At 48.0% G+C, this 25791-nt stretch overlaps 9 protein-coding genes across 9 annotated transcripts; 5 read left to right on the top strand and 4 right to left on the bottom strand.

The window, feature by feature from the left end:
- Positions 1–1882: 1882 nt before the first annotated feature.
- Positions 1883–3424, top strand: GIQ15_02629 (uncharacterized protein; the record flags this gene model as incomplete). The annotated part of the gene is made up of 3 exons (XM_033550046.1): positions 1883–2182; positions 2557–2835; positions 2894–3424. 3 exons carry the CDS (start codon positions 1883–1885, stop codon positions 3422–3424), a joined length of 1110 nt encoding a protein of 369 aa, XP_033407207.1.
- A 789-nt stretch (positions 3425–4213) lies between these two features.
- On the top strand, positions 4214–7768 carry GIQ15_02628 (DNA polymerase delta catalytic subunit; the record flags this gene model as incomplete). The annotated part of the gene is made up of 4 exons (XM_033550045.1): positions 4214–4633; positions 4711–5076; positions 5138–6954; positions 7030–7768. The coding sequence occupies 4 exons, from the start codon at positions 4214–4216 to the stop codon at positions 7766–7768; spliced, it is 3342 nt and encodes a 1113-aa protein (XP_033407206.1).
- A 345-nt stretch (positions 7769–8113) lies between these two features.
- Positions 8114–9921, bottom strand: GIQ15_02627 (kynurenine 3-monooxygenase; the record flags this gene model as incomplete). Its single annotated transcript, XM_033550044.1, has 4 exons — positions 8114–8896; positions 8985–9482; positions 9538–9755; positions 9810–9921. 4 exons carry the CDS (start codon positions 9919–9921, stop codon positions 8114–8116), a joined length of 1611 nt encoding a protein of 536 aa, XP_033407205.1.
- A 1706-nt stretch (positions 9922–11627) lies between these two features.
- GIQ15_02626 (uncharacterized protein) lies at positions 11628–13418 on the top strand (the record flags this gene model as incomplete). The annotated part of the gene is made up of 3 exons (XM_033550043.1): positions 11628–12763; positions 12814–13061; positions 13123–13418. 3 exons carry the CDS (start codon positions 11628–11630, stop codon positions 13416–13418), a joined length of 1680 nt encoding a protein of 559 aa, XP_033407204.1.
- Positions 13419–16704: 3286 nt separating this feature from the next.
- GIQ15_02625 (uncharacterized protein) lies at positions 16705–17274 on the bottom strand (the record flags this gene model as incomplete). The annotated part of the gene is made up of 1 exon (XM_033550042.1): positions 16705–17274. One exon carries the CDS (start codon positions 17272–17274, stop codon positions 16705–16707), a length of 570 nt encoding a protein of 189 aa, XP_033407203.1.
- A 391-nt stretch (positions 17275–17665) lies between these two features.
- On the bottom strand, positions 17666–19112 carry GIQ15_02624 (uncharacterized protein; the record flags this gene model as incomplete). Its single annotated transcript, XM_033550041.1, has 3 exons — positions 17666–17792; positions 17967–18772; positions 18849–19112. 3 exons carry the CDS (start codon positions 19110–19112, stop codon positions 17666–17668), a joined length of 1197 nt encoding a protein of 398 aa, XP_033407202.1.
- A 740-nt stretch (positions 19113–19852) lies between these two features.
- On the bottom strand, positions 19853–20446 carry GIQ15_02623 (cyanate hydratase; the record flags this gene model as incomplete). Its single annotated transcript, XM_033550040.1, has 3 exons — positions 19853–19874; positions 19931–20370; positions 20426–20446. The coding sequence occupies 3 exons, from the start codon at positions 20444–20446 to the stop codon at positions 19853–19855; spliced, it is 483 nt and encodes a 160-aa protein (XP_033407201.1).
- Positions 20447–20890: 444 nt separating this feature from the next.
- GIQ15_02622 (glutathione-dependent formaldehyde-activating) lies at positions 20891–21487 on the top strand (the record flags this gene model as incomplete). Its single annotated transcript, XM_033550039.1, has 2 exons — positions 20891–20941; positions 21026–21487. 2 exons carry the CDS (start codon positions 20891–20893, stop codon positions 21485–21487), a joined length of 513 nt encoding a protein of 170 aa, XP_033407200.1.
- A 361-nt stretch (positions 21488–21848) lies between these two features.
- GIQ15_02621 (phospholipase D Active site domain-containing protein) lies at positions 21849–25465 on the top strand (the record flags this gene model as incomplete). Its single annotated transcript, XM_033550038.1, has 5 exons — positions 21849–22049; positions 22142–22568; positions 22630–22773; positions 22845–24709; positions 24773–25465. The coding sequence occupies 5 exons, from the start codon at positions 21849–21851 to the stop codon at positions 25463–25465; spliced, it is 3330 nt and encodes a 1109-aa protein (XP_033407199.1).
- Positions 25466–25791: the final 326 nt, after the last annotated feature.

Here is a 25791-nt window from a genome sequence, read left to right as displayed (position 1 = left end):
AAAAACGCCCTCCCAGCTTGTTGGGGACCGTTCAAACGACATTCGTAATTCCCGGATGGCATGGTTATATATGGCCTTTTCGTCAGGAGGAATATGGGCTGCACCATCGCCGTTGCAACCGTGGAGATAGTCGAGGTTATCTATGACATCTTTGGATAGTGGTTGGATACTACCTGGATCTGAAGGACGACGAACTAAGACGCCCAGTTTACCCTTGAGGATGCGTGTCCGTTGGGTATGGAGGACCTTATCGACACCGCGGAAAAGGAAAAAGTCTTGGATCGCCTGCTCGATTGGGTCTCCGGAATGATTGTTTCGATCAGACCTCGAGAAGGCAAATGCAAGGGCCGCGATTAGGCTTGAGAAAGCGAAGACGGCGTTACAGTTGGAAGGGGTTATGTTGTTCAACTGTGGCCGAAATGCAGCCAAGGCCAAATTCTGGTGCTTGCTCGCAAGTGCGGAGTACTTTCGGTGATTTCCTTCATCGTCAGGATCGCTGCATTCGATAAGGTGAAGGGCGGCCAGAGCTAACAGCCCATGCATCAGGAAGGGATGTTTTATAGCTTCTGCAGGAATGACGTTCTTCCATATGTCTTCATGCTCGTTATTATTAGATAAAGTTTGATACGTTTTTGTTGTGTAGTGGTGGAGTAATTCTAGATCGTCTAGATTTAGGCTTTTATCTTGGTCCTGCGCGCGATCTGGAATCGAGTTAAAAATCCCATGCCTCTCGACCCCGGGGACCCAGGGGGGACTAGGAGGACGTATAGGACCCTGGTTCAATGTTGAAATAGCTGGAAGCTGAGGTGGAGCTGCAGTCGCTGGAAGCTGCCTTGGAGCAGTGGCAGAGGGAGATTCCGCAGGAGAATTTTCAGGAGGGTGTGTCGTAGGATTTGCGGGGGGGTTGGCGGGAGGTTTGGCGGGAGAAGGAGCTGCTGCAGCTATAGGTGCAGGGGAATCACTTGTGTTCCCAGGACGAGTAGTGGGCAAAGGAACGAACGCGGCGTAATATGGGTTTGGAGGCTGGTTCGGAAACTGGCAGTCTAAAACATTGTGCTTCCTACAATTCCCACAAGGAGCCGGGGCTTCATCACACTATGGGCTGGAAGTCAGTTAACAGTGTACGGTGGGATAAATAGACATGGGTGGCGTCATAGAGCATTTGCTATGCTATCAATTGACTCAGTCGGGGCTCAAATACCTTTATTCTCCGTCGCTTGCATTGGTAGCAGCCCATACGCGACTTGCGATGGCTGCGTCTGGAAGACATATCGTAAACGAAGGTCGCGGTCTGAGAGTTGCTGTGTAATGATGGATAGAACCGACCATAATGGCAGTCTCCTGCTGTCCTGCAAACTGGCAAAGCCTATCCTGGCTGACACTCTAATGCTTAGATGCAGCGAGTTCTCGTACCCTCATCAGGCCAGGCCGCGGCTGTCTCCTGTGCCGGCGACGCGAGTGATGTTGCTATCTATCAGGATCGTTGCTTGGTCTGTGGCAAGCCCAAAGCTCGTATCTAAATTAGGACGCTGACTAAGCATTTAAAGTAGCCGGATATAACTTATTCCCCGTTCCGCGATCCGCTATGTCGGTGTCGGAAGAATATATATCCGGCTATGGTGACGTAATCCGCGACTTTTCTTCTGCGGCGAAGTATACGCAATACATGAAAGGAGTATCCACACAACTGCACAAAGGAACAAATAAAGCTGCAGCTAAGGTACGGGGTACGTCCTATAATGTATATCGGTAGATGTAAGGTTTCGCCATACAAAGCGAGCATTATGATCCGGCATTTAAGTTCGATTTAACTAAAAGCAACCCCTCATCCCCTTGAAATGTCCATCTTCAAGAAACACATTATCCCAAAGTTCAAAGCAAAATGGACCACGCAGCTAATAATGGTGCAAAAGGAAGCGGAGAAAGGGGCTCCCTTGATCTTGATGCGCTTGCAGCGGTTATATCCAAAGCTAGCAGCGAGATCAGTGCCTATTGTGGCCAATCCGGTCACCCGGTTCCTGCCAACACGTCCGAGGGAGGGTCCGCGAAGCATGCCCATATAATCCCGCCTGACGCTGCGGAGTCTGTCCATCAGGCCAGACAAACCATACGGAATGCTGCATATGAGATCCTGTTGCTTTGTAGCGAGCCAAGCGAATTTCTCGAGGATCACGAAGTCAACGTATGTTGCGCATTCCCAGCGTTTTCCTTGGCCCCCTGTGTTGTTTGAATATCCTAGTAGACAGGATGCCCCCTGTGTAGCTGGGTTGAAAAGCTAATTCTGACACGGCTCGTTAATACGCCATTTGTATATATATCCAGTACCAGCAATTAGCCTGTCTTAAGTGGCTTCATCATTTCAACATTGTGAGCCACGTTCCTCTTATGGGAACCATCCCGCTTGTTGCGCTGGCCCAACAAGCGAATGTGCCCGTTGATCGATTGAAGAGCGTACTTAGAATGAGTATCACTGGCGGCTTTTTCTGTGAACCTGAGCCGTATCAGATCGCACACAGTCGTATATCTGCGCGTTTTGTGACTGAACCTGAATTTCAGGACTGGGTGGGCTTTATGACCAAATTCCTAGTCCCCACGGCCTGTCAGCTACCAGAAGCAACTGAGCGTTGGGGAGACACCAAGGAGACGAACCAAACGGCATTGAATTGTGCATTCAACACTGATTTAACAACATTCGAATACATGGAAAGTAATCAAGCCTCCTCTGATTATTTTGCCAGGTATATGCGAAGTCTCGGGAAGAGTGCCGGGTTTTTGCCGGACCATATCCTTAAGGGGTTCAACTGGGAGTCACTAGGGGAGGCACAAGTCGTGGATGTTCGTTCCCAGTCATTAAATCTTATGTCGATGTATGTGCGCTAATGGCAACACACAGGTCGGGGGATCTTCGGGCCAAGTAGCCATTCTCTTAGCAACCAACTACCCTCGACTCACGATTAAAATCATGGACCTCCCTGTGACTACTGCCAACACCCAGCCCATACTTGATCGTCTCGAGCCATCGGTGGCATCTCGGGTATCATGTGTTGCCCACGACTTTTTCAAACCATTCCCCGAGGTCCTCGCTGAGAGCACTGACGTATACTTCCTTCGAAAAATCCTCCATGACTGGCCGTTCCCCAGTGCCCAAATTATCCTGCAGAATCTAACCACTGCGTTGAAACCAGGAGCAGTAATTGTCATCATGGAGACGATCCTTCCACCATCCGGATCGATTCCCGCACGAGCAGAAGCAAGGCTATGCGTGAGGGATCTGATAATGGCCGAAACTCAGAATAGCAAGGAGCGAGAAATGAGCGACTGGATAGAGTTGTTTGAGAGTGTGACGCCCAAGTTGCGACTGAAGGGGTACGAACAGCCATCTGGAAGTGTGTTGACCTTGCTCGTTGTGGAGGTAGACAAGTAACTAGCTCTATCAGCTATAGAGCTGCTTTCCTTCCTGGCCTAGCCTTAGCCTCTTAGTCAAGCCCATATGTGATTCCATCGCGTCGTTTCGCAATACCCTAGAGTTCGGTAGAAAATAAGAATGAGGCATCGTAGATTTAATTTGGGAGCAATGTCTCGGAGACTTGCCAAACTGCGCCGCTCACTGAAACCGAGCTCCGAGATAAACAATAGGAATGATTGGTGGAGTGCCAGGAGTAGTGAATATTATTTGATTGGCTCAAACAAACCAGATTCTGTCCTTTTGTCCTTTCCAGCAGGGTAGCAAATGTTTAATATTACGTTCCGACTTTGCTCTGGCAAGCCTTTAGGTAGTCATCACCAACGTAATCCACCACCATGTTGATTAGTTGCTCTCGAATCATTGAGTATCAAGCTGCAATTCATAATAGAAAGTAATGTGGAATTGCTATTAGAGCTAGAGTGCTCAGTTCTTGATTCTGCACCCACTGTTTAACCGTATATTCTTCACTTGTTGAGACTAGAACGTATGCACATATTCATACTCACATAAGTATGCAATGGAAGAGAAAAGGAAGAAAGTGCGCGTTGGGTATAATTGGACGAAACCGAGCTGTGTTCCCGATACGGCCTAGCGCCACGACGCGTCTGGGATGCGGTTTAACGACGCCAATTTAATATGTAGAATCGCGTTCTGCAGAGTCGCAACATCTACAGAGCACACTCGTTTTCCTTCCACTCCGCAGCTAGAATCGGCCTGTGTTGCTTCCAAGTTGGGCGAACTGACACCATGCCGGAGACTCTCAAACCTCAGAAGAGGATACTGGGCGATGCAAGCGTGAGCCGTCGAAACGTACAGCTGCCATCGTCGTCTCCTACCTCCGCCAAAAAGCGAAAGCTCGAAACCGGCCTACCACATTCTAATCCCCGAGCACCACTGCTACTGTCTTCGCAAAATGGACTTAAGAAATCTTTTGGATCGGGTCCCTCGCGGTCACAACCTAAAAGCCAATTTGAGGATGTGTTGGAGAAATTAACCCAGGATATGGGCGAGCTCAAGGAAAACAATGCGGAGAAGGACCAGCAGTGGGAAAGACCACCACTGGGGGACTTCAACCCGATGCGAGACAGCCTGTGCTTCCAGCAGATTGATGTGGAGGAAGGCTACGTGGCTGGCAAGACCGCTGTGAAATTATTTGGCGTAACGGAGGTATGTATATCTACCTGCACACTTCTGCTCTTAGCACTGTGGCTATATCGGTTTCTTATATTTATTGGTTTTCTTAGAACGGGCATTCGGTGCTTCTCCATGTTACCGATTTTATGCACTATCTCTACGTTGCCGCGCCTGTGGCATTTACCCAAGCAGATTGTGGCCCCTTCAAAGCCTACCTCGAGGCTCAATTAGCTGTTACCGAGCCCGTGATTCATTCGGTTCAAATGACCATGAGGGAGAACTTGTACGAATTCCAAGGAAACCAGCAAAGTCCATACCTCAAAATCACTGTGATAAACCACAAATCCATCAACAGTGTCCGGTCTACAATTATGGACGGGTCAGCCAACTACAAAGGCATGTGGAAAGGAGTAGAAGGCGAAATCTTAACATTCGACAATATTCAATACCTCTTACGATTTATGATAGATACAGGGGTAAGAGAGTATCTACACACTGCTGCTCTATATAATGAAGCTAATCATGATGTGGGTACAGATCTCGGGTATGTCATGGGTTGAAGTGCCCGCTTCAAAGTATGAAGTTCTACCTTCAAACAAATGCCAGTCCAACTGCCAAATAGAAGCGTCGGTACATTACCGTGACTTGATTGCACATTCGAACAATGGTGAATGGTCGAAGATGGCACCTCTCCGCGTATTATCATTTGATATCGAGTGCGCTGGCAGAAAGGGGATCTTCCCTGAGCCACAAATAGACCCCGTTATCCAGATCGCCAACATAGTCACACGATATGGAGAGTCGAAACCGTTTGTTCGCAATGTATTCGTTATGGATACATGCAGTTCAATTGTGAACACGCAGGTATTAGAGTTCGATAAAGAAGATGAGATGCTGCTGGCATGGCAGGGTTTTCTGGAAAAGGTCGACCCTGACGTGATTATTGGATATAACATTTCCAACTTCGACTTTCCATACTTGCTGGACAGGGCCAAACACCTGAACTGCACGAAATTCCCTTACTGGACTCGATTGAGAGGGATTTCGTCTCACGCAGCTAAGGCATCATTTGCCAGCAAACAAATGGGGAAGCGAGAATCGAAAGCAACCAACACTAACGGAAGAATTCAACTAGATCTTTTGCAACTAGTTCAACGGGATCACCAACTCCGAAGCTATACTTTAAACTCCGTTTGCGCTGAATTTTTGGGAGAGCAAAAGGAAGACGTTCACCATACCATGATCACAGAGCTCTACAACGGGACCGCAGACTCGAGACGACGACTTGCTGTATACTGTTTAAAGGACGCCTATTTACCCCAGAGGCTCATGGATAAGTTGATGTGCTTGGTGAATTATACCGAAATGGCGAGGGTGACAGGCGTCCCCTTCAACTTCCTTCTTGCAAGAGGTCAGCAGATTAAGTTCATCTCGCAGCTCTTCCGGAAAGCTCTCCAACAAAAGCTTGTCATTCCAGATTTGAAGAACGACGACAACAGCAACCAGCAGTACGAAGGAGCAACTGTTATTGAGCCTGTTAGAGATTACTATGATGTCCCTATTGCCACCCTGGATTTTGCGTCTCTATACCCAAGTATCATCCAAGCGCACAATCTGTGCTATACAACTCTCCTGAATAAACGCACAGTTGAGAAGCTAGGATTGAAAAAGGACGAGGATTATATCGTTACACCAAATGATGACATGTTCTGTACAACAAAAATCCGAAAGGGGCTTCTTTCCCAGATTTTAGAGGAGCTCCTCACTGCAAGAAAACAGGCAAAACGGGAACTGGCTGTTGAAAAGGACCCGTTCAAAAAAGCTGTGCTGAACGGACGACAGCTGGCTTTGAAAATCAGCGCCAACAGTGTTTATGGAATTACGGGTGCCACGAACGGGAAGCTACCTTGTCTTCCTATTGCAAGTAGCACCACTAGTTACGGCCGTCAAATGATTGAGAAAACCAAGGCCGAGGTTGAGGCCAAATATACGATTTCCAACGGATATACTCACGATGCCAAGGTTATCTATGGAGATACTGATTCTGTCATGGTCAAATTCGGAACTCAGGAGCTTGCCGAGGCTATGAAACTCGGCGAAGAAGCGGCTGGTTATGTGTCCTCCAAATTCATGAAGCCAATCAAGCTTGAGTTCGAAAAGGTTTATTTCCCATATCTACTTATCAACAAGAAGCGTTACGCTGGGCTATATTGGACAAACCCCGTCAAACATGACAAAATGGATACGAAAGGTATAGAGACGGTCCGAAGAGACAATTGTCTCCTAGTGCAGACTGTGATTGAAACCGTTTTAAATAAAATCCTTATTGGCCGGAATGTTAGCGGGGCAGAAACGTAATGCTTACCAACCCCCTCCACTGACTGATAATATTAGAGAACATGTGCTAACGCTGTGGCCTGGTGATTTAGTTATGTCAAAAATACAATCTCAGATTTGCTTCAGAACAAGGTCGACATGTCAAAACTTGTGATCACGAAAGCCTTGACCAAGGAGGCGTATGCGGGCAAGCAAGCTCACGTTGAGCTGGTTGAACGCATGAGAAAACGTGATGCTGGATCTGCACCCACACTCGGCGACCGTGTTGCATATGTTATTGTCAGCGGTGCAACTGGAGCTAAGAACTACGAAAAATCGGAGGATCCAATTTATGTTCTCGAGAATAATATCCCGATTGATACGAGGTATTATCTTGACAACCAACTCGCTAAGCCGTTAACCCGTATCTTCGAGCCGATACTGGGTGAAAAGAAAGCCGCTCAACTTCTCAAGGGCGATCACACTCGTTCCATCACCGTCGCGGCGCCAACACTAGGCGGGCTGATGAAATTCGCCAAGAAGACGCAAACTTGTATGGGCTGCAAGAAGCCGTTAATAGGCAAGGAGGAGATGTCAGGTGCTGTGTGCGCTAACTGTCGACCCCGACTCGGAGAGCTATACACGCGAACTTTGAACAAGGTATCGGAACTCGAGGTTAGATTTGGCCGTCTGTGGACACAGTGTCAGCGTTGCCAGGGCAGTTTGCATGGTGAAGTTATTTGTTCGAGTCGAGACTGTCCTATTTTCTACATGCGGATGAAGGCCAAAAAGGATGTGGAAGACTCGGAGAAGGAGCTCGCGAGGTTTGACCATGACCCTAGCGCGTGGTGATCCCTAGCAGGATTTCCTGTCTCCTTTCTCCCCTGATGATTGGCATACATACAATTGGAGTCCACTGCATAGTTAAGGTAATGGCTGGGGAATTTAACTCGTGTCTATGAAATACGCAGTAATGAAACAACTTATTTTCTATTCTTTGTATTCTCGCCACGAAGTAAACACTGCTATCAATATATCTAACCCAAGAAATAAACATCCGCCAAAGCTTGGCACTGCCCCCACTAAGAAAACTAGTAACTGGCCCATAAATTAAGGACAAGCCTTAGTTCACGTCTTCACCTCTTGTACTTTCATGTCCTTTCACGATTTCCATCATGGTACGGCTACCCGCAAAAATCATGTTAAGTGGGAGAAGACCGAAGTCGAATGAGTGCTGGTGAGCACTGGAAGCAAGGATGTGACTGCGGGCTGCAAAGCTATAATCCCTGCAGCAACGGCACTCGCAGCTATCATTGCACCGCTAGCAATTATCACACCAAAGATCTTCCTCTGTCTCTCTTCTTTCTTTCTCACGACACTAAACCGGTCGTGCTCGAATTGGATTCTCGCATACAACGTCGTCCAGCCTAGAGATGGTAGCCATGTGCCTAGGAATCTATCAACTGCATCCATAGCTCTTGTAGCGCGGGATCTGACGCCGATTCGAAGCTCATGGTAATGTTCGCTGGCAAAGTCGACCATGGTATGAATGTCAGGGAGTCTGAATTCTGTGTAAGCTTGCACGGTACCGGGGGCGCAGAATGGCTTCTCGTTCCTAGCGCCATTGCTATCGGTTTCGTCTGGCAAAGCAGCCACCGCTGGGTCGCGGAATTCCTCAAAAAATATGCGGACGTCTTCAAGGCCAGTGATCATACCCATAGCATGGAATGGAGTCATAGTATGACAGCTATCTCCCAACAGAACTGCGTTATCCTTGTATCCGAGCTTCCCACATTTGATGGACTTCAAGGGGATTTTTTGATGTGCGAGAAATTGTCTTGTGAGTTCTTCGGCAGAGAGAAGTTCGGGTACAATCCCAGCAAACTCTCTGACGAAATAGTCCACGAACTGTTCTGGGTGTGCTTCAAAGTGCCGAAGCTTTTGTGTGTCGCAGACCATACCAGCCCTAAATGATCCATCCTGTACGTCGTTAGTGACTAACATCTCAGGGCCCCCTCACAAAAAAAGAATGAAAAGGGAGAGGAGAGAAGATACTAGGGCCACGTACGATATCAGTTTGGGCAATGACAATGCTTTGGTTGGCCGGCCAGATATGGAGGCATTTAGGGTCCATTGGATAGTCCCCATTTATGTCTGGTGGGAAGATCAAGTCGCACCACAACGCGTTGGCGTATGTTTGCGAGAAATCCATTTCAAGCATTCGCATCATACTTTGTCGAACACTCGAATAAGTGCCATCCGCTCCAATTAGGAAGTCAAATTCCACCCGTTTTTTAAGAGTACTTCCTGGAACTGGAGATTCACTACCAAGCTCTTCCTTGGCACTGTTGGGAGTCGACTTTGCTAACCTATCAACGGTATCAGCCAGTTGCTGCTCGGAAGTGCGGGATTTCCCATTCCACGCCACTGTCTCGAAGATAGCAACCTTGCTCTCGAAGTCACAGGCAGACAGCCTCTGGTTGAAGAAAAGCTTCGCTGAGGGCTCTTTGAGAAGCGCCAACATAACGTGTCTGGTGATTTTTTCTCGCTGCAAGGTATGAAGACACTATGCCAAATCAAGTCAATAACATGAAAAGATGGGCTGCTAATAATTGACATACCTGCCCCTGAGGTCCATAAGTCATTGGAATTTCTGTATGCTTGCCTTGAGGCCCCCAAGTATGCACCATTCGTGTGTATACAGGCCTTGAGTTGTCTAAAATATCGTCAAGAAGCCCCGGGACTCCCGCGCTGGCGATGGCTCTGATACCACGTTCGGAAAGTGCGAGAGGGATGACAGCGATATCTGGTCTGGCATTTGGATCACCATAATTTGGATCTAGAAAGGCCACTGAGCTTATGATTCCCTAACACATTTGCCAACTAGACTTACCATCTCTGAGTTCATAGAGCTCGACCTGGTAGCCCCTTCTTGCCGCATAGAGGGCTGACAGTGCCCCGACAGGGCCCCCTCCGACGACGACGATTTTCTGATTACTAGCCATTATTGCTAAGAATGAGACGGCAGTCCTGCTGAAACAAAGTCAATCGATAACCAAAATATATACACCTATATATTTGGAATCAAGTATTTCCCCATACCGGATGAGTTGCACGATGGTTTATATACCCCCTTCTGCCTCACAATATTGATGAACTAGTGCACGGGGGAAGGCCGTGTGTATTTCCTAAACACCAGAGCTGACAGATCTCGAGTCGCTCGTTTTGAATTGTTTTACCCACTTTCCCTGTTGTCGGCTGGTTTCCTATTGCGTACGACGATTTGATGTCAGCCGCATTGCTAGCACCAATCACGGACTGGACGCCGATCCAAACATATACAACGGTAAGTGGAACCCGGATATACTCCTTACACTTTAATTGCTAATTATACCTACGACCCTGACGCATAACTTTAGTCACAGCCCACCCTGTGTACGTTATTTGGAATCTATTAATATTGATGCTTTGTCTAGCTCTAGAACGACCAGTCTTGGTCAATTCTACTTCTTTCGCTCGCTTAGTCTCACGCTCTCGGCATGCTGGATTAACTCTAGCCGCAGCCGTCTAATCGTCACCTGTCAGCATTATCCGGTATAAGACTAGGCTGTATTAACAAACACATCCTCAATGACAGCATGGTTCCTATGCCTGCTAGTCAATATTTGCCTACGTACGATCCTCCTGTGTGACAGAACTAGCCAAGTCCCTGTTCTGGAATCACACATATTTTCCATATGATATGAAAAGAGCCGGTGGATGGTTACAGACCCTGAGTAGAGGGTCCTGGGTAAACCTTATGCCTTGTCAGCCCAGGCGTATAAGTAACCCTGTCTGATATTAACACCCCGTACTATAGGGTCGGTGTCTCCCCAGACCGCGCATCTGTGTAACGGTCAACCCGTATAGAAGAGGCGCAATACTTCTCGTCTGGCTGTTATAGCTTTGCCGCATTCTTTGATGACGCCGCCTTCGCTTCCTCAGATCCTCGTGGCTGCTCCATCTTTCACATCAAGTCAATCAAAGTTGGAAGGATGGACACCTTTCCCTCAGCAGCTCGTACTTGCCCAGTCACCCTGACTGTGTGATGTCTTGGAGTTTATTCTCTTCTCGCTGAAACCATGTACGCACCGTTTACAGCAAAAATGATGATATTGGTTAACGGGATCATCAACCTTGTAAAGTCAACGCCGTAGGAACGGCATTTGCATAGGTTTACGGGTACTTAGGACCAGCCTGGCGCCACGTGAATCCGGGCTGTTTAAATTAAAACTCAGCGTTCAAGGCGTAGTTAATCATTCCCGGTTGTCACAAAAAGCAATATAGCATAGATCCTAAAGCGGATATTCGTTGCATGAGAGCACTGCAACCTCAAACCACACCAGAGTGTATTATTACTCCATAGTATCTAGCATGCTGTACCCTGCATCTTAGCCTCATTCGCTAAACACTACGCACGTAGGCTCAGATATTATTATTTTTGCAATGGCGAGGGGTGACGGTGCGGCCGAGCAAGGTTTCACTCGACCAGGCACCAAACTGTTGGACCATCCTTCCGAGCCTCGTTTATCGGGGGCAAATCCAATGGTGATAGCCTCGACAACGCGAGATGAAGGCCACGTACTTCTAGATCACTATATGCTCTGGACGAAAGCCGCATCGTTGGACTCACACATCCTCTGCTTTACAACTGACACGGCCCGAGGACAATATGGCAGATTCAACTGCGAGTCGCAGGCCGGAAGGGCCAGCCGTGACCACCATGGAGTTATTCCCCATTCCACCTCATCAACTACCGCCTATCGGATCAGAATTACCTAAAGGATATCGCACCGGGGGAGACGAGAATGCAAAAAGGATCCCGAGTTTGCCAAACGAGCCACTGCCGGAGGATCCTCAAGCATCGTCAGATGATGGAGATACGCCAGTATTCGAACCTCTCAGAGTATCAAAAGCGAAAGGGGCTACGGTTATTATTACTCTGGCTGGGATCAGTTTTCTAAACACGATGGGTTCTGGAATCCTCATTGCTGCCCTACCGAGGATAGCCATTGATATAGGCCTGTCTGAAAGCCTAATCCTCTGGCCAGCAGCTGTTTATGCCCTGGCCGCAGGCTGTCTGCTTCTCATCTTCGGGGCTGTCGCTGACGTTATCGGGGCCAAGTTGATGTGGGTTGTCGGAAGCTACCTGTTCGTTATATTCACCCTAGCTATTGGGTTCTCTCAAACGAGCATTCAGATTATTCTTTTTCGAACCTTTCAAGGTGCAGCCATATCCATGTGTCTGCCTACAGCAGTCAGCCTCATCACCAATACGTTTCCGAAGGGCCCGTGGCGCAATGTTGCGTTTGCAATGAACGGAATGGGGCAACCCCTGGGCTACGCTGCTGGCCTAGTTCTAGGTGGTATTTTCACAGATACCATCGGTTGGAGATGGGCGTATTACATGATGGCAATTATCAACTTTTGTCTCTCTACAGCATCCATATGGTCATTGCCATCGGTCCATCGACACTCGGATAAGCCATGGAACCGCCGTCTTATGGAAGATATCGACTGGCTCGGTGCTATTATCATGAGCGTTGCCCTGGGACTGTTGATGTATGTGTTAGCCATGACTACATCTGCCTATCAGAGAATCGGGAATGCTCAGAATATTGCCCTGCTTGTCGTGTCCATCGTTTTACTGGCCGCGTTCCCCTTCTGGATGAACTACCAGGTAAAGAGGGAAAAGCCCGCGCTTATCCCCAACAACCTTTGGAGAAATAGTTCGTTCACTTCTATATGTATTTCTGTCTTTTTCTGCTGGGCATCTCTCAATGGGATTGAGTATTTTACAACTCTTTAGTAAGTATATAACCCCATTAGTCCCCCTTGCGCTGCTAACAGGGTAATAGCTTTCAAAAAGTCGAGGGCTTAACCGCACTTCAGAGCTCGATACGATTCCTCGCTCATATTATCATGGGTGCAAGTGTTAACGTTGCAACAGCATATCTCATTTCCAGGGTAAAAGTCCAACCCCTGGTTGTGGTTTCGGCTTTGATAACCATGATCGCACCTATACTTATGGCAACCCTCAAGGTTGGAGAGAACTATTGGTTCTCGCCATTTTGGGCCCTGTTTCTCTCGCCTGTAAACCCGGATGGTACGACCCCTTCTTTTCTTGCCTTTAGCCGTTGACACATGCTGATATGCAAAATATGTAGTCCTTTTCACTGTATCCAACCTGGTCATCTCAGATGCATTCCCGCCAGATATTCAGTCTTTGGCTGGAGGTGTGTTCAATGAAGTCGCACAGTTCGGTAACTCAGTTGGCCTAGCAGTGACCGCTTCTATTGCAGCATCCATTACAGACCACACAAGGCTCCAGGATCATAAGGAGAAGCTTATGCTGGGGTATAGAGGTGCGTTTTGGACCATATTTTCGAGTTGTGCTCTTGTCGTTATTGTTTCAACTTTTGGCCTTCGAAAGGGTGGGACTGTAGGGAAAAAGGACGAATAGAGGATGAATTGGGGACTTCCGATAGAGGTAGCCGCTGCACAGGGGAGTCGGTCATGGTGTTCCTGGCATACTTATCGTTGCTTTAGATTAGATGGAGGGAGTAAAAGACTGCCTATCTGCCTTGAAGAGTTATTTTAACGATAATAGCCGACTTTATTACATATTTCGGAAAATGCGAACCTCTTCAACTTCTTCTGTTACAAAGTAAATAGATCGTCCGGCGCCTCCACCTTCTGTGACTAAGCGGCCGAGCGCAAGCGCCGCGCCAATCAGAATCTCGCTACACAGCCGCTGTACCGCCATCTGAAGTTTAATCAAACAAGCGCCGAGAATTTTTTTTAACCTCACCACAGCGCGTTTTTATACACGGCCGAATGATACTCACAGGGTAGTGCAGATACTAGCTCACTCTGTTTATAACCAAGGGAAATGGCTACACATTCGTCTAAAATGTCCAATGGATCACCACAAAACCAAAACCAACCAGCAGCGCCACAGAAATCCGTTGCATGGTCGGAGGTAAGCTCCTATTAAGAATTTGTACGCATCAGAAGCGTATTTGTTCTCAGATTACTGATTTTTTGGGCTATTGCATGACTTTTTGACCAATTAGCTATTTCATCAACATGAAATAAACTTGAATAGACACATCGAACTTTGTTCCAAGGTCCGCCGGCATGTCTCGCCATCGGGGGTTTCTTTCCAGGCTATCGCGGCAATGATAGATCAAAGTCAGCGATTTATGGAGGACATGAAGAAACTTAGGCAAGAATTTGTACTGCGCTCTTTTCCCTCAAGACTTTTCTTTTCTCATTCCCGCCATTCCGCCACTGACATGGTTTTAGATGCCACGGAGCACAGCAACAAGAATATTAGCTGGATCTAATAACTTAGGATACCCAGGGGTAGCAGCTAAAGTCAGACTTGATGGTGCAACGGAACTAGATAAATCTGGTCATGTTTTATTTGGGAGAGGAGAATCTCCAGCATTCGTATTAGATGCTGATCCAATGCCGTCTACCGCCACTCAAAAGTCCCAGAATCGTAAAAAACGCTCTCGAAATTCAAATGACTCCATGGTTCCGGCAAATAATCATATTGAGGAAAGTCCTGTTGTCAAAAAGACAAAAGTACTCCATGATTCCCCGACCGCCGTCCGGAGTACGTCTGATATGCCTAACTTTATTCCCCAAATCGAGCTGGAGGATATATCGCAGGAGGTAGAAGCGCGACTGAAGCTTAGGGAAGAAACTCGGCGGAAGAGAGGAGAAAAACGGCGAAAGCGAAAGCGGGATAGTACCGATTCATTGGGCGCCGGAAGGAGGGAACCTGAGCCGAAATCAAAGAAAGCGAAGAATAGTTGAGATAGCTCGGAAATGGCATTAATACTTTACAAACACGCATACTCTACGTCTCGGAAGAATAAACAAGGTCGTACTTGATAGTATTACCTTGTAGATCATGCAAACTCCATACTCCACCAAATACGCCCTGAAACAAGGCCTGGGATGGGTGATGGTCCTCGAAAAAAGATTATGGTGCATGGCGCTTACTGCTTGGCACCTGTGTAAAGCACAGGTGCCAAGCTTGATCTGCTTTAACTAGGGAATGCGTTCACCAACGGAATCTCAAATGGGGCTTGCAAACAGAAGACCGAGAGGTCCTTTCAGCCCTTAGTACTTTATCGTCAGCTGTTCGTCTTGAAGGCACATATAGGTGCTAGAAGGAGTTAACTACAGCTGATGTTTATCTGAGGTTGTGTTTGTGAGGCGCTTGTTGTATATTGAGAGAGCCCTCAACACCCCTGATAAAGTATAATGGTCTTACGATAGACAGTGAGCTCATAGCAGATAAGGCCCGAGGCTCGAATAACATCACTGACTTATGCATTTCACTTCTAACTCCTTGCGGAAAGGCTGACTCTGGTTTGCGTTCTCATGGCGGAACCACCGTACTAGGAACCAGGTTTACTTACCTTATATTTTGTCACTTTGCGCCAGGGTTGAGTCAAGGTACTCGTGGTGTCCCAGGGCTATATAATAAAGAGAACAAGTCCTTCCCCCTTTCTATCACTCCCCTTTTCCTGTTTATAATCTATCTACATCATACCTACGTCCTCCAGTACAAAGTCTACGGAAAATACAAACCTCTACACATCAACATACATACCCCTTTAAGCGTCCAATCTTCGAGAATCAAAATGTTACCAAGCCTAGACTGTCCCCTCCTCGTCCCAAGATCCACGTTCGTGGACGAGGATGGCAACATCCAACCCAAACCCAGGGTTAGGGATTTCGCATACCTGGTATCCTGGGCTGTGGAGATATGGGGAGAGGATCTGATGACTGTGACAGCTCAGGAAGGGCCACAGAGCTCGGTAGGTCTTCATCCCATGGACTGTAATGAACAGAACTGGGCTAAGCAGCGTATAGCAGAAGGCTCAGGCGAGCACGGCTCAGGGGCCAATGGAGCCCAAGGGAAACGGATCAACATTCTAGTCGACCGCTACCCAGCGTGTAAGTATGTGCTCGACCAGCTCCATTTTTCGTGTAGAAGTTTTCAACTAACCTCTATTGATATTACAGGCCGTTGGGCTTCCACTTCTCTCTTTCCTTGGCCATTGTTGCCGCTGGGCCTTGGTGTATAAGCTGGCTTGGTCGTTTGCCATTGTTTGCCTTGATTAATTTTAGTGCAGGCTCAACACTCACCGTTTGTTAGTTATAGAGTAGCATTTTGATATTAATATCGCTATCCCCATTTATGGGTGCTGTTGTTTTCATTTTGAGATTGTTTGGGTATAGCTGTGTACACACTGCCTTTTCGTTGATATACTGTTTGCAATATAATATTATTCTCGCATCAAGAGCTCCATCCTGTGGTGCCTCTCTGGTGTAGTGAGTGGATTAGTTGTATTTATCTCTGTCAAAGAGCTTCAAGTAGTGATCGCTGCTAGCAGCGGGGTTGTATTGTACATTCATGACTTCTTCAGCCGTGTTTCCCGGGTATATTCTCTTCGCCGGCTGCTAGTAGGTAAGCAGTATACCGTGCTCACACGAAATATTTGGCAGCGTTATGTGTTTCCTTAGAGTAATCGTTCGTGGGGTCGAATCATCTTTTATTCTCGGGTGGTTTAGATGGTGATTGCGTTGCTTTCCCTTCCATCAAGGGGTGAAGTTTGCTTGACCAAAGGGTATATTCCGCGCAAGGCAACTCCAGCTAGCAATCCCCGATAATATCATTATGGCATGCGTGTTTGAGAGATGGAAAAGTCGATAATCAACGGTCGTTACCTCGTCTTATCCTTCTCTTCTTCCTTGTTTTTCACTCCTTCCTTGTCACCCTCGTCCATCCTCCAGGCTTCTTTCACGTAGTCCAATATTAAATCAGCGTATCCTTTCCCCTCTGCCAGGGCTTTTCTCTCTTCTTCTAACCTCCTCTCTTCCCACCCTTCTGTCTCATTGCCCATCCATATCTTTTTGGCCACGCCCTTCAAACCAATCTCATTTTCATCAACAACCGCGTCCCCTCTCAGCTTTTCTAGTTCCCTCTCTTGTACCTTCGCAAGCTGCATCCGTACACTCAGCTCTTCGGCTTTATCAGTGGGTAGGTCTCTGAATATGCCTGGTTTTTTTGTTGGTAAGTAGCTAGCCATATGTGATACGATCCCTTTGCCTGTTCGTTCAGTGGCGATGTGGTTTGCGGAGACGATGAATGCTGCACCTAGCGAGGCAGTGTAGAGATCGAATTTTCGAGGAGGTAAAGCAATGATCACTGGCGCGGCGACGAGAAATGCGAGAGCAGCATAGTGCTTGAACTGCTTGAAATCTTCTGCTCGCTTTTGGGCGGTTTGCGACATGGTCGTTTATGTGTTGGTGATGTATCTCTCGTAACGCAGAAACAGGTAGAATTCGAGTATAGGGAGTAGCTGATGGATAAGACAATGCAATTGATAGCCTTGTTTTCTTGTAGAGACTGGTGCTGAGAGTTGGCTTGATACTACTACAACGCGAGAGAAGAAAAAGTTGTCTTGAATCCTGGTGGAGATCACCAAAGTCCAAAGCTCGTGTTTCTAGCTGCTTGGCTCGATTGAACACATTTCGCCCATAGACACACAGAACGGAACATATTTCTTAAATTTCTGGATGTTAACTACTATGCTACTGTCTGTTCTTCATAACCCGAATCAACTCCCTAGTATTGTCCTTCCTTTCCCATAGTCGTCCAATCCACGATGCAATGAAAAGCCATTACCACTGAATCTCCTTGACTCCGGGCGAAGCCTCAAAACGGATCGTCCCATCATTATTGAGCCCAGCTGCCCCAATAACTCCTCCGGATATTTCGTCGATCACCTGGCCGAAGTTCTTCGTCTGGCTGATTTTGCAGCGTCTGGTGGCAGATTCACAATGCGCAACTAAGGCAGCGGAAGACTTGAACATGCGCAAACACACTGGACAACTATATACCATCGAATAGAGCGCCGTTAGATAGATTCCTTACTTTGTAATGGGAGACAATGAACGGGAGGGAATGATGATATGAACTTACCGAGTGACGCCGGCTGCGTGAACTCCAGAGGCGATGTGCTGCTCGAGTGCTTCTTGTGTTTTGAATGAGGTGTCGCAGGGGCAAATGTATGTTCCATGCACTTCGCTGAAGAATTTGGTCAATTCAGCGTCGGAGAGTCTGATTTTTCTGGCTATTTCCAAGTCCGTTGGTCCAGCTGGTATAACGCGTGAAGTATCCCAACCAGACCCGGAGTCTGATGCGCTTGGAACATCGGGACCAGGTAGGAATGCATTTATAGCAGGCCTATCTTGACTTCTTCTAACGTCGGGTGCATCTGAGAACGCCATCAGGTCCTCCAACTGCTGTACAAAGTTGGTCGTGGGGGGATACTCTTCAACTTCGTCTTCATCATCATCACTATCACCGCCCAATGTAGGCCATTGTTTGATGTCGAAGGCGGATGCAGTCTCCCTAGGCGCCTCCAAGGCAGTAATGTTTCCGGAGCGGCCTGGTCCAAGCCCGAGTGCGTTCATCTTCTCGATGACAGATGCTTTCTTTTCTTCAATCGCGGCTGTCTGGTCGTCATAGTTATCCAGGAGATCGTCGACGCCAACTCCCCCGTCGACACTGGATGCAGCGGAAGATTTGACCAGGAAAGGATGGTGGGAGAATAGTTGATCATCCATGGCCTCCTTGACGGCCTTCTTTTCGACTCGACGCATTCGATATTTGTCAAGACTGATTCTCTCGCAGCGGCCCCGTTCAACGTGTGCCATTAGGGGAGCAGCACGAAGGAATTTGGCCTTGCATCCAAAACACTCGATGTTTTGCGCTTCACGATGGAACTATACTCTGCTTTTAATGTCGCCTTCTTTCTATATGTCGACCGTCAGGTCTGCGTATTGGTTTCTATGGACTCACCTGGGTAATGTGAATATCTCGACCGCCTTCACTCTTAAAGTCATCGAAACAGATAGGGCAGATGATGTGCCTGGAGCTCTTCATCTTATGGAGGAGCAGCTCGTCCTCGTCCTGGAAGTCCTCGTTGCATCGTTCACAGTACTCATGGTCCGCCGTGAATTTCTTGTGCTTGATCAGTTGTCCTTCAGATGGAAACGCCTGCAGACAGCCCTCATACGGACAGGGAAAGGCCCGAGGGTCTTTTGGAGGTCTCTGGTTCTCCATCTTGCTTGTTGCTGGCTGTTGGGTGGTGATGAAAGAGAGAAGAAGGTAAGAATGCGAGTGAGATATCTTTTGTGTGTTCAGGCTGGCGTGACGGAAGCTGCAAGATGAGTGCGGAATATAAGATAGACACAGAGAAGAAACTAGAGGCCGTTGAGCTTCCTCGGTCTCCTTTTTATATTCACTGATTAAGTGAATGGCTCAGTCTATGCTTTCTCCTATACTTATATGGAACTGGAAACTTTATACCGTCATTATTTGCTATTCATGACATCACTATATGAACATGGTTCAAAATATTCACAGCCTAGTTAACTAGTTATTTGTTTAAATATTTAGTTAACATCCTTGATACTTTTATCTTATTATCAACTAGATTCCCCTATACCAACTTTGCATCGCTGGTCCCTTGTTACTATCTCAAGTCCCTACTACCTTGTCATGGCCACCAGGAGAGATTAGTAGATTGGAAGAAGTATCACCACACTCCCGAATCTCTTTCTTTTTTAGATTATATGTAGTAGATATAAATTGCTGGGTAAACCAAGCAAATATAAAAATTCCGAAAAGTATCGAGAGGCTTAGCAAGAAACTGCTAATTATTCGTAACATCCTCTTCAACGTAGGTCTCCCAAAAACCAGCAAGCCTAGAAGAGAGAAAGTCGCCCAAGTAAGTGTATGAGCATATGAGAACATCACATATATTAAAAGAATAGATATCACCAGTCGAGCAATCGTACCTATTAGAATCGAGAGAACGGAAGCCTAAAATACATTGGTTAGTTACCAGGAGGACATATCTCTACCTTCAAAATACTCACCATTTCCCCTTCATAGTGATCACTGCCCAGGCGTTCCCTTGGTCGTCGACCTCCTTATCGACCTTGGTTGAGAATGCAATGGCACTCATGATTCCGTCCCCAAACTTCTCGTTCATAACGGCCTTGTATGACTGTCCGTAGTTCTGAACGATCTCATACAGTCTGTAGATGAGAGGGTCCCGAGGCGGCATGTCAACACCCTTTCCTCGGTCAGGGAACCCGCGTAGCTGTTCGCTCAGTGTGGTATGCGGGATCTCTAGGTATGCAGAGAGCTTCTCGATGTCCTCTGGAGATGCCCTCGCCTGGCCGTAAAAGAGGGCTGCTACTGCCACTTCACTGCGGCCAAGATGCTTTGCGATATCTTCAAAGGAGAGCCCCTTCTTTGCCTTGCCCTGGAACAGAAGAGAGCAGTATTCGGGGTACTCGTGTTTTTGCGACGCCTGTTCATCTGGTTATTCCCGAGCATTCCGCAGGATGCTATGGAGGAGTACGCACGTCCAAAGTGACCAAATCCATCTTTGCGTGATATCTGGCAGTTATTAGCTGGTGGCCTCTCCCTCTCCCTTTCTCTCTTCTTATATATCTTTATTTCTCCTTCTCGTGCTGTGGAAGAAGCAAGATATACGCAGACTGCGGGGATGCCATCCAGGATATAACCACAATGTTACTAAGCTCCGTTCAAGAGTTAGAAAGCAAGGTCTATGTACTGTTCGGGCTATTTAGATAAGAAAAGTACATAGACCGCAAAAACGATGTCCGAGGGGTGAATTTCACGTTTTATCGTCGCGGTAGCCTTGAATACGAGGGTCGTGAGCAGCAATTAAGAGTTAAGGGCGTGAAGCGATTAGTTGCTTTTTTTCATGTCTAGAGCTATAAAGACATGTAGTACTCCCGATAGATATCTGATCGAAGCACCTACATTTTATCCTACGATCCGCGTTGTTTTATACAGAGCTACATATGTCGACCGAAGTCAAGTTTCCGGTGGAGGGAGGATGTGACTGCAAGGAGGTACGCTACCAGGTGAAGACGGCGCCCCTGGTGGTCCACTGCTGCCATTGTACATGTAGGATACCTCTCCCACTCGATCGATAGGCTGTCCTGACCATTCCCTCTCTTATAAACGCAGGGTGTCAACGTGAAACCGGCTCTGCGTTCGCCATCAACGCCGTGATCGAATCCGACCGCTTCGAGCTCTCGAAGGGAAAGACAGAGACAATCCACACGCCGTCTGAGAGCGGGATAGGCCAGGATATAGTCCGCTGCAGTAGCTGTCGAGTTGCTCTCTGGAGTCACTACCCAAACACGGGGAAGTTGACCTCCTTCGTTCGAGTTGGGACGCTGGACGACCCGAACAATCTACCGCCAGACGTCCATATATTCACATCCACGAAGCAGAAATGGGTTGTTATTCCACCAGGAGTCCCTGCCGCAGAGATATTCTATGAGCTGGATAAAACCTGGAGCAAGGAGAGCTTGGAGAGGATGGAGGTGCTGAAGCCGGCGATCGAGAAGCACAAAGAGGATCTAGCAAAGCGCGGTCTCAAAACATGGTAGTCGTAGTATAATCTTTATCGGTGTTCACATAGCTATCATCCTGCTGAGCTCGCGATGTGGTGGAAGAGAAGTTGAGTGAAGTTGCAGTGAAGTTGGTGGAAGTGGCTGAGGCGGAGATAGGAACCCCGCCTCAGCCACGATCCAACCCCCGCGACGACGAAGCTGAGATCCCGCAGCTTGCGATCATATATACCAGCTTCTCTTCCCTCTCCTTAACGTCCATCCTGATGAATTTATGGCTCTAGACCATCTTGTACACTATCTCAGACTCGCCTCTGGCATACGGCCTTCTTTTCTCCTATCGTCGTACCGTTCTGAGCGGACTTCCCCCCGCCCTTTGCACTGCTATAGCTAGGAAGCCATGGCTGGGAACGAAGACCATCTGGCATACGGAAATGCCCCGGGACAGCCGTCTGACCGTGCTACAGGGAGCGGCGGCGCCCGGGGCTTTCTAGGAGATACGCTGCGCACTTTCCGTGATAAATACGCCCACCACGGTGGCCAGCAGCAGGGGCAGCACGGCCAGCAGGGACAGCAGGGGCATCAGGGGCAGCAATACCCAGTAAGTAACTGTCTATGCCTGATGTCGACCCTTTACAGAAGCCTACTATAGCTGTCTGCCTTTGTATGACCTTGTTAGCTAACATAGTTCAGGGTCAACCTTCGAACCAAGGTTACAACCCTCAGGCACAGTATCAGCAAACGCCACAGGGTCAACAAGGAACATCTCAATATGGACCCGATCCTACTCATGGACAGAATCCTCAATACTACCAGGGCACAGATGGAGGCAGCCACAGTGGAGGAAAACCTCCAAAGACTGACCTGGTCTCCGGCATATTCGGCAAGATACAGGGCATTGGTTCAGAGATGGCACAGCGAATTGGCTCCAATCTCGATCCACAGGCCTATGCGACATATGGCGTCGGAGCGACCTCGTCAAATTCGAAGAACCGATACGGGAGCTTTGCGCCCACTCGAGACCACTGTGACGCCAAATGGTATGTCGATGGATGCAGCTATATGTGGGCAGTATCTAGAGCACTTGAGACTGCCAAAGAATCTATTTGGATTCTCGACTGTACGGCTTCCTATGCCCCCTGGTTCTATTAGAAGTCTAAGCTGAATAACCGGGCATATAGGGTGGCTGTCTCCAGAGCTATACTTGAGAAGACCTCCAGCTCAGAACGAACAATATCGCATTGACCGAATGCTCCAAGCAGCTGCTCAGAGAGGGGTTCGTGTAAACATCATTGTTTACAAGGAGGTCACTCAGGCGTTGTCATGTAAGTCGGTTTTCTATTAACCGTAATGCGTGTCTTTAAGACCCCAATGGCTGACATACACCCGCTTCTAGTGTCGTCATCCCATACTAAACACCATCTGGAAGACCTACACGAAAACATCACTGTACTCCGCCATCCAGATCACTTGCCAGACAAGCAAACTGTGCATTCAGATGTGATGTCATCCTTCCAGAACTTGACATTAAATGCTGCTGGTGTTTCAAAGCTATCTGGTGATGCTCTCAAAGCTGTGTATGGACTGAGCGGTGGCGTTGTCCTTTTCTGGGCGCATCACGAGAAGTTATGCCTCGTTGACGGCAAGACTGCATTCATGGGCGGTCTTGATCTCTGCTTCGGACGTTGGGATACATACCAGCATTCTATTGCTGATGTTCACCCGGCCGACGTAAAACAGGCCGTTTTCCCCGGCCAAGACTACAACAACGCTCGAGTTTTGGACTTCCAGGACGTTGTTCACTGGGAGAACAACCAGTTAGACCGAAAATCGAACTCTCGTATGGGTTGGAGTGATGTCGCGGTTAGTCTGCACGGTCCTGTCGTGGAAGACTTGAGGAAGCATTTTGTGGATCGTTGGAACTTCATCTATGATGAAAAATATGCGGTTCGCAAGAACCCACGAGTCTCTAGACTTGAGCTCTATCGCCAGCCTATGGGTATGGGAATGGGCTCCCACCACTCGTCGTCGCAGTACAACGCTCCACCCTCAGGAGCTCCGCCTGCCACAGGTTCCCAGGGATACCAGCAGCCAAGCGGAGGGTATGGCAGTGCACAGCAATACCCGTCCTCTAATCAACCACAGACGCAGACGCAGCCACAGACGCAGCCACAGGGATCGCAATCACAGTACTATCCCCCTCCCCCACCTGGACCTCCTCCAGTCACGTCTCCAGCTGCTGGTGGATATCAGCCACCGACCCAAGCGTCACAGGTGCCGTATTTCCCTCCTCCGCCTGGTCAGGGCAACCCACCGACTCAAAGCCGTGGTATCGATGAATACAATGAAGGAGAAGGAAGCAGCCGTGGCGTCGGGGGCCTAAAGGGCGAATTTACCAGCTTTGGAAGCACCTTACGTAGCCAATTGGCCGGCCAAGTCCACCGTTATCAGGATCGATATCTTACCGGTGGAATTTCGGGACAGAGTCAAGGACAACAGATGGCAAACGTGTCTTGCCAGATAGTCCGCAGCAGCGCCAAATGGAGTAACGGAACGGAGACTGAGCATTCCATCGCAGATGCTTACGCTGCTATAATCCGTGAGAGTGACCATTTTATCTATATCGAGAACCAGTTCTTCATCACGGCCACATCCGATGCCCAGAAGCCAGTTAAGAACAAGATCGGTGCCGCCATTGTCGAACGTATCCTCCGTGCTGCAAAAGCAGGAGAGAAATACAAGGTCATCGTCATCATTCCTGCCGTTCCAGGATTCCCTGGAGATCTCCGCGAGGATGGTAGTTTAGGCACACGTGCTATCATGGAGTTCCAATACTTCTCTATCAACCGCGGAGGAAACAGTATCATGGAGGTCATTGCCCGAGAAGGGTATAACCCCATGGATTACATCCGCTTCTATAACTTGCGCAACTACGACCGTATAAACGCGAGTGCCATCATGCGCCAAGCTGAAATGGCGAGCGGAGTAAATTATGAAGATGCAAGAAAGCAGCACGATGCTGCCATGTCTGCATCGAGACCCACTGCTTTCGATACAACGGCAGCATATCCACAGTATCAACAGGCGGCCCAAAATGTCGCTGCTACACATCCGCAGTCATCCGCCATGGGTCGATGGGATACTGTCAGTGGATGCTACATGCTTGGAGGAGAGGACATCCGCAATATCCCTTGGGAGCATGAGGGTGATGTTTCCGAAATTGACGCCTTTGTCACGGAGGAGCTGTATGTTCATTCAAAGGTATGTTGCCCATATTATTTTCCTTCTTGAAAAGACGACGGCTTGTCTAACTGTTGAAAATAGGTCATGATCGCGGATGATCGTACTGTGATCTGTGGAAGTGCGAACCTGAACGACCGCTCTCAGCTAGGCGATCATGACTCTGAAATTGCAGTCATCATCCAAGATCCGTCTGCCATGGAGTCGAAGATGAACGGCCAGACATATGTCGTGAGCCAGTTTGCTACAACGCTTCGAAGGCAGCTCTGCCGAAAGCATCTCGGACTGATCCGACCTCAAGATTTCCAGCGAGGAGATGCGAACTGCGAGCCTGTTGGAGTTCCCAATCAGTATGACTTTGGTACACCAGAGGACAACATTGTGGCGGATCCGATTGCAGATACCTTTCATAGTCTTTGGAACTCGCGTGCTAAACAGAACACGGAGGTGTATAGAAAGGTTTTCCATGTGGTACCAGACGATACTGTCCGTAACTGGAACGACTATAAGGAATTCTATGAGTACAATTTCCGCAAGCCTGACGGAAAGGAGAATCAACAGCAGGGCGGTCAACAAATGGAACAAGGAGGCCAGCCACGCTACCTCCCTGGCCATGTGATCCGTGACGAGTTCCCCGAAGGAGTGAAAGCAGTTAAGGAAGAACTGGCCAAGGTCAAAGGAACCATTGTTGAGATGCCGTTGATGTTCCTAGCAGAGGAGGATATTGCCAAAGAGGGACTGAACTTGAACTCGTTCACAGAAACGCTATACACTTGATGATCCACCCCCCTTTTTCATGATGTATATGGCGGCGCCCTGCGGGGATTGCATAGTCTTTGTTTCTTTATCCGTTGACCTTTGAGGTATTATAATTTTTATTTTTATTTATGAAGCTTGTATCTTTTGATTTGGCTATCGTTGTTGTCTCGGATATATTGTTTGGTAATTAACACTTGGAATATGACCACTCGCTCCAGACAGCTAATTGGATTAACTTATCTAGTGAAGTGTCGCTATAAGACTCTCCTTTCGAAGTATCTGGAACGCTGTCCGTGTTGTTGGTGTATATAGAATATGGATGGTCATCAAAGAACTAAGAAGTG

The sequence above is a fragment of the Arthroderma uncinatum genome, assembly GCF_011692745.1.
Source record: "Arthroderma uncinatum strain CBS 119779 chromosome Unknown scaffold2, whole genome shotgun sequence".
NCBI classification, from domain to species: Eukaryota; Fungi; Ascomycota; class Eurotiomycetes; order Onygenales; family Arthrodermataceae; genus Arthroderma; species Arthroderma uncinatum.
The sequence above is the reverse complement of the archived record's forward strand: the minus strand, read 5'-3'. Positions and strand labels throughout refer to the sequence as shown.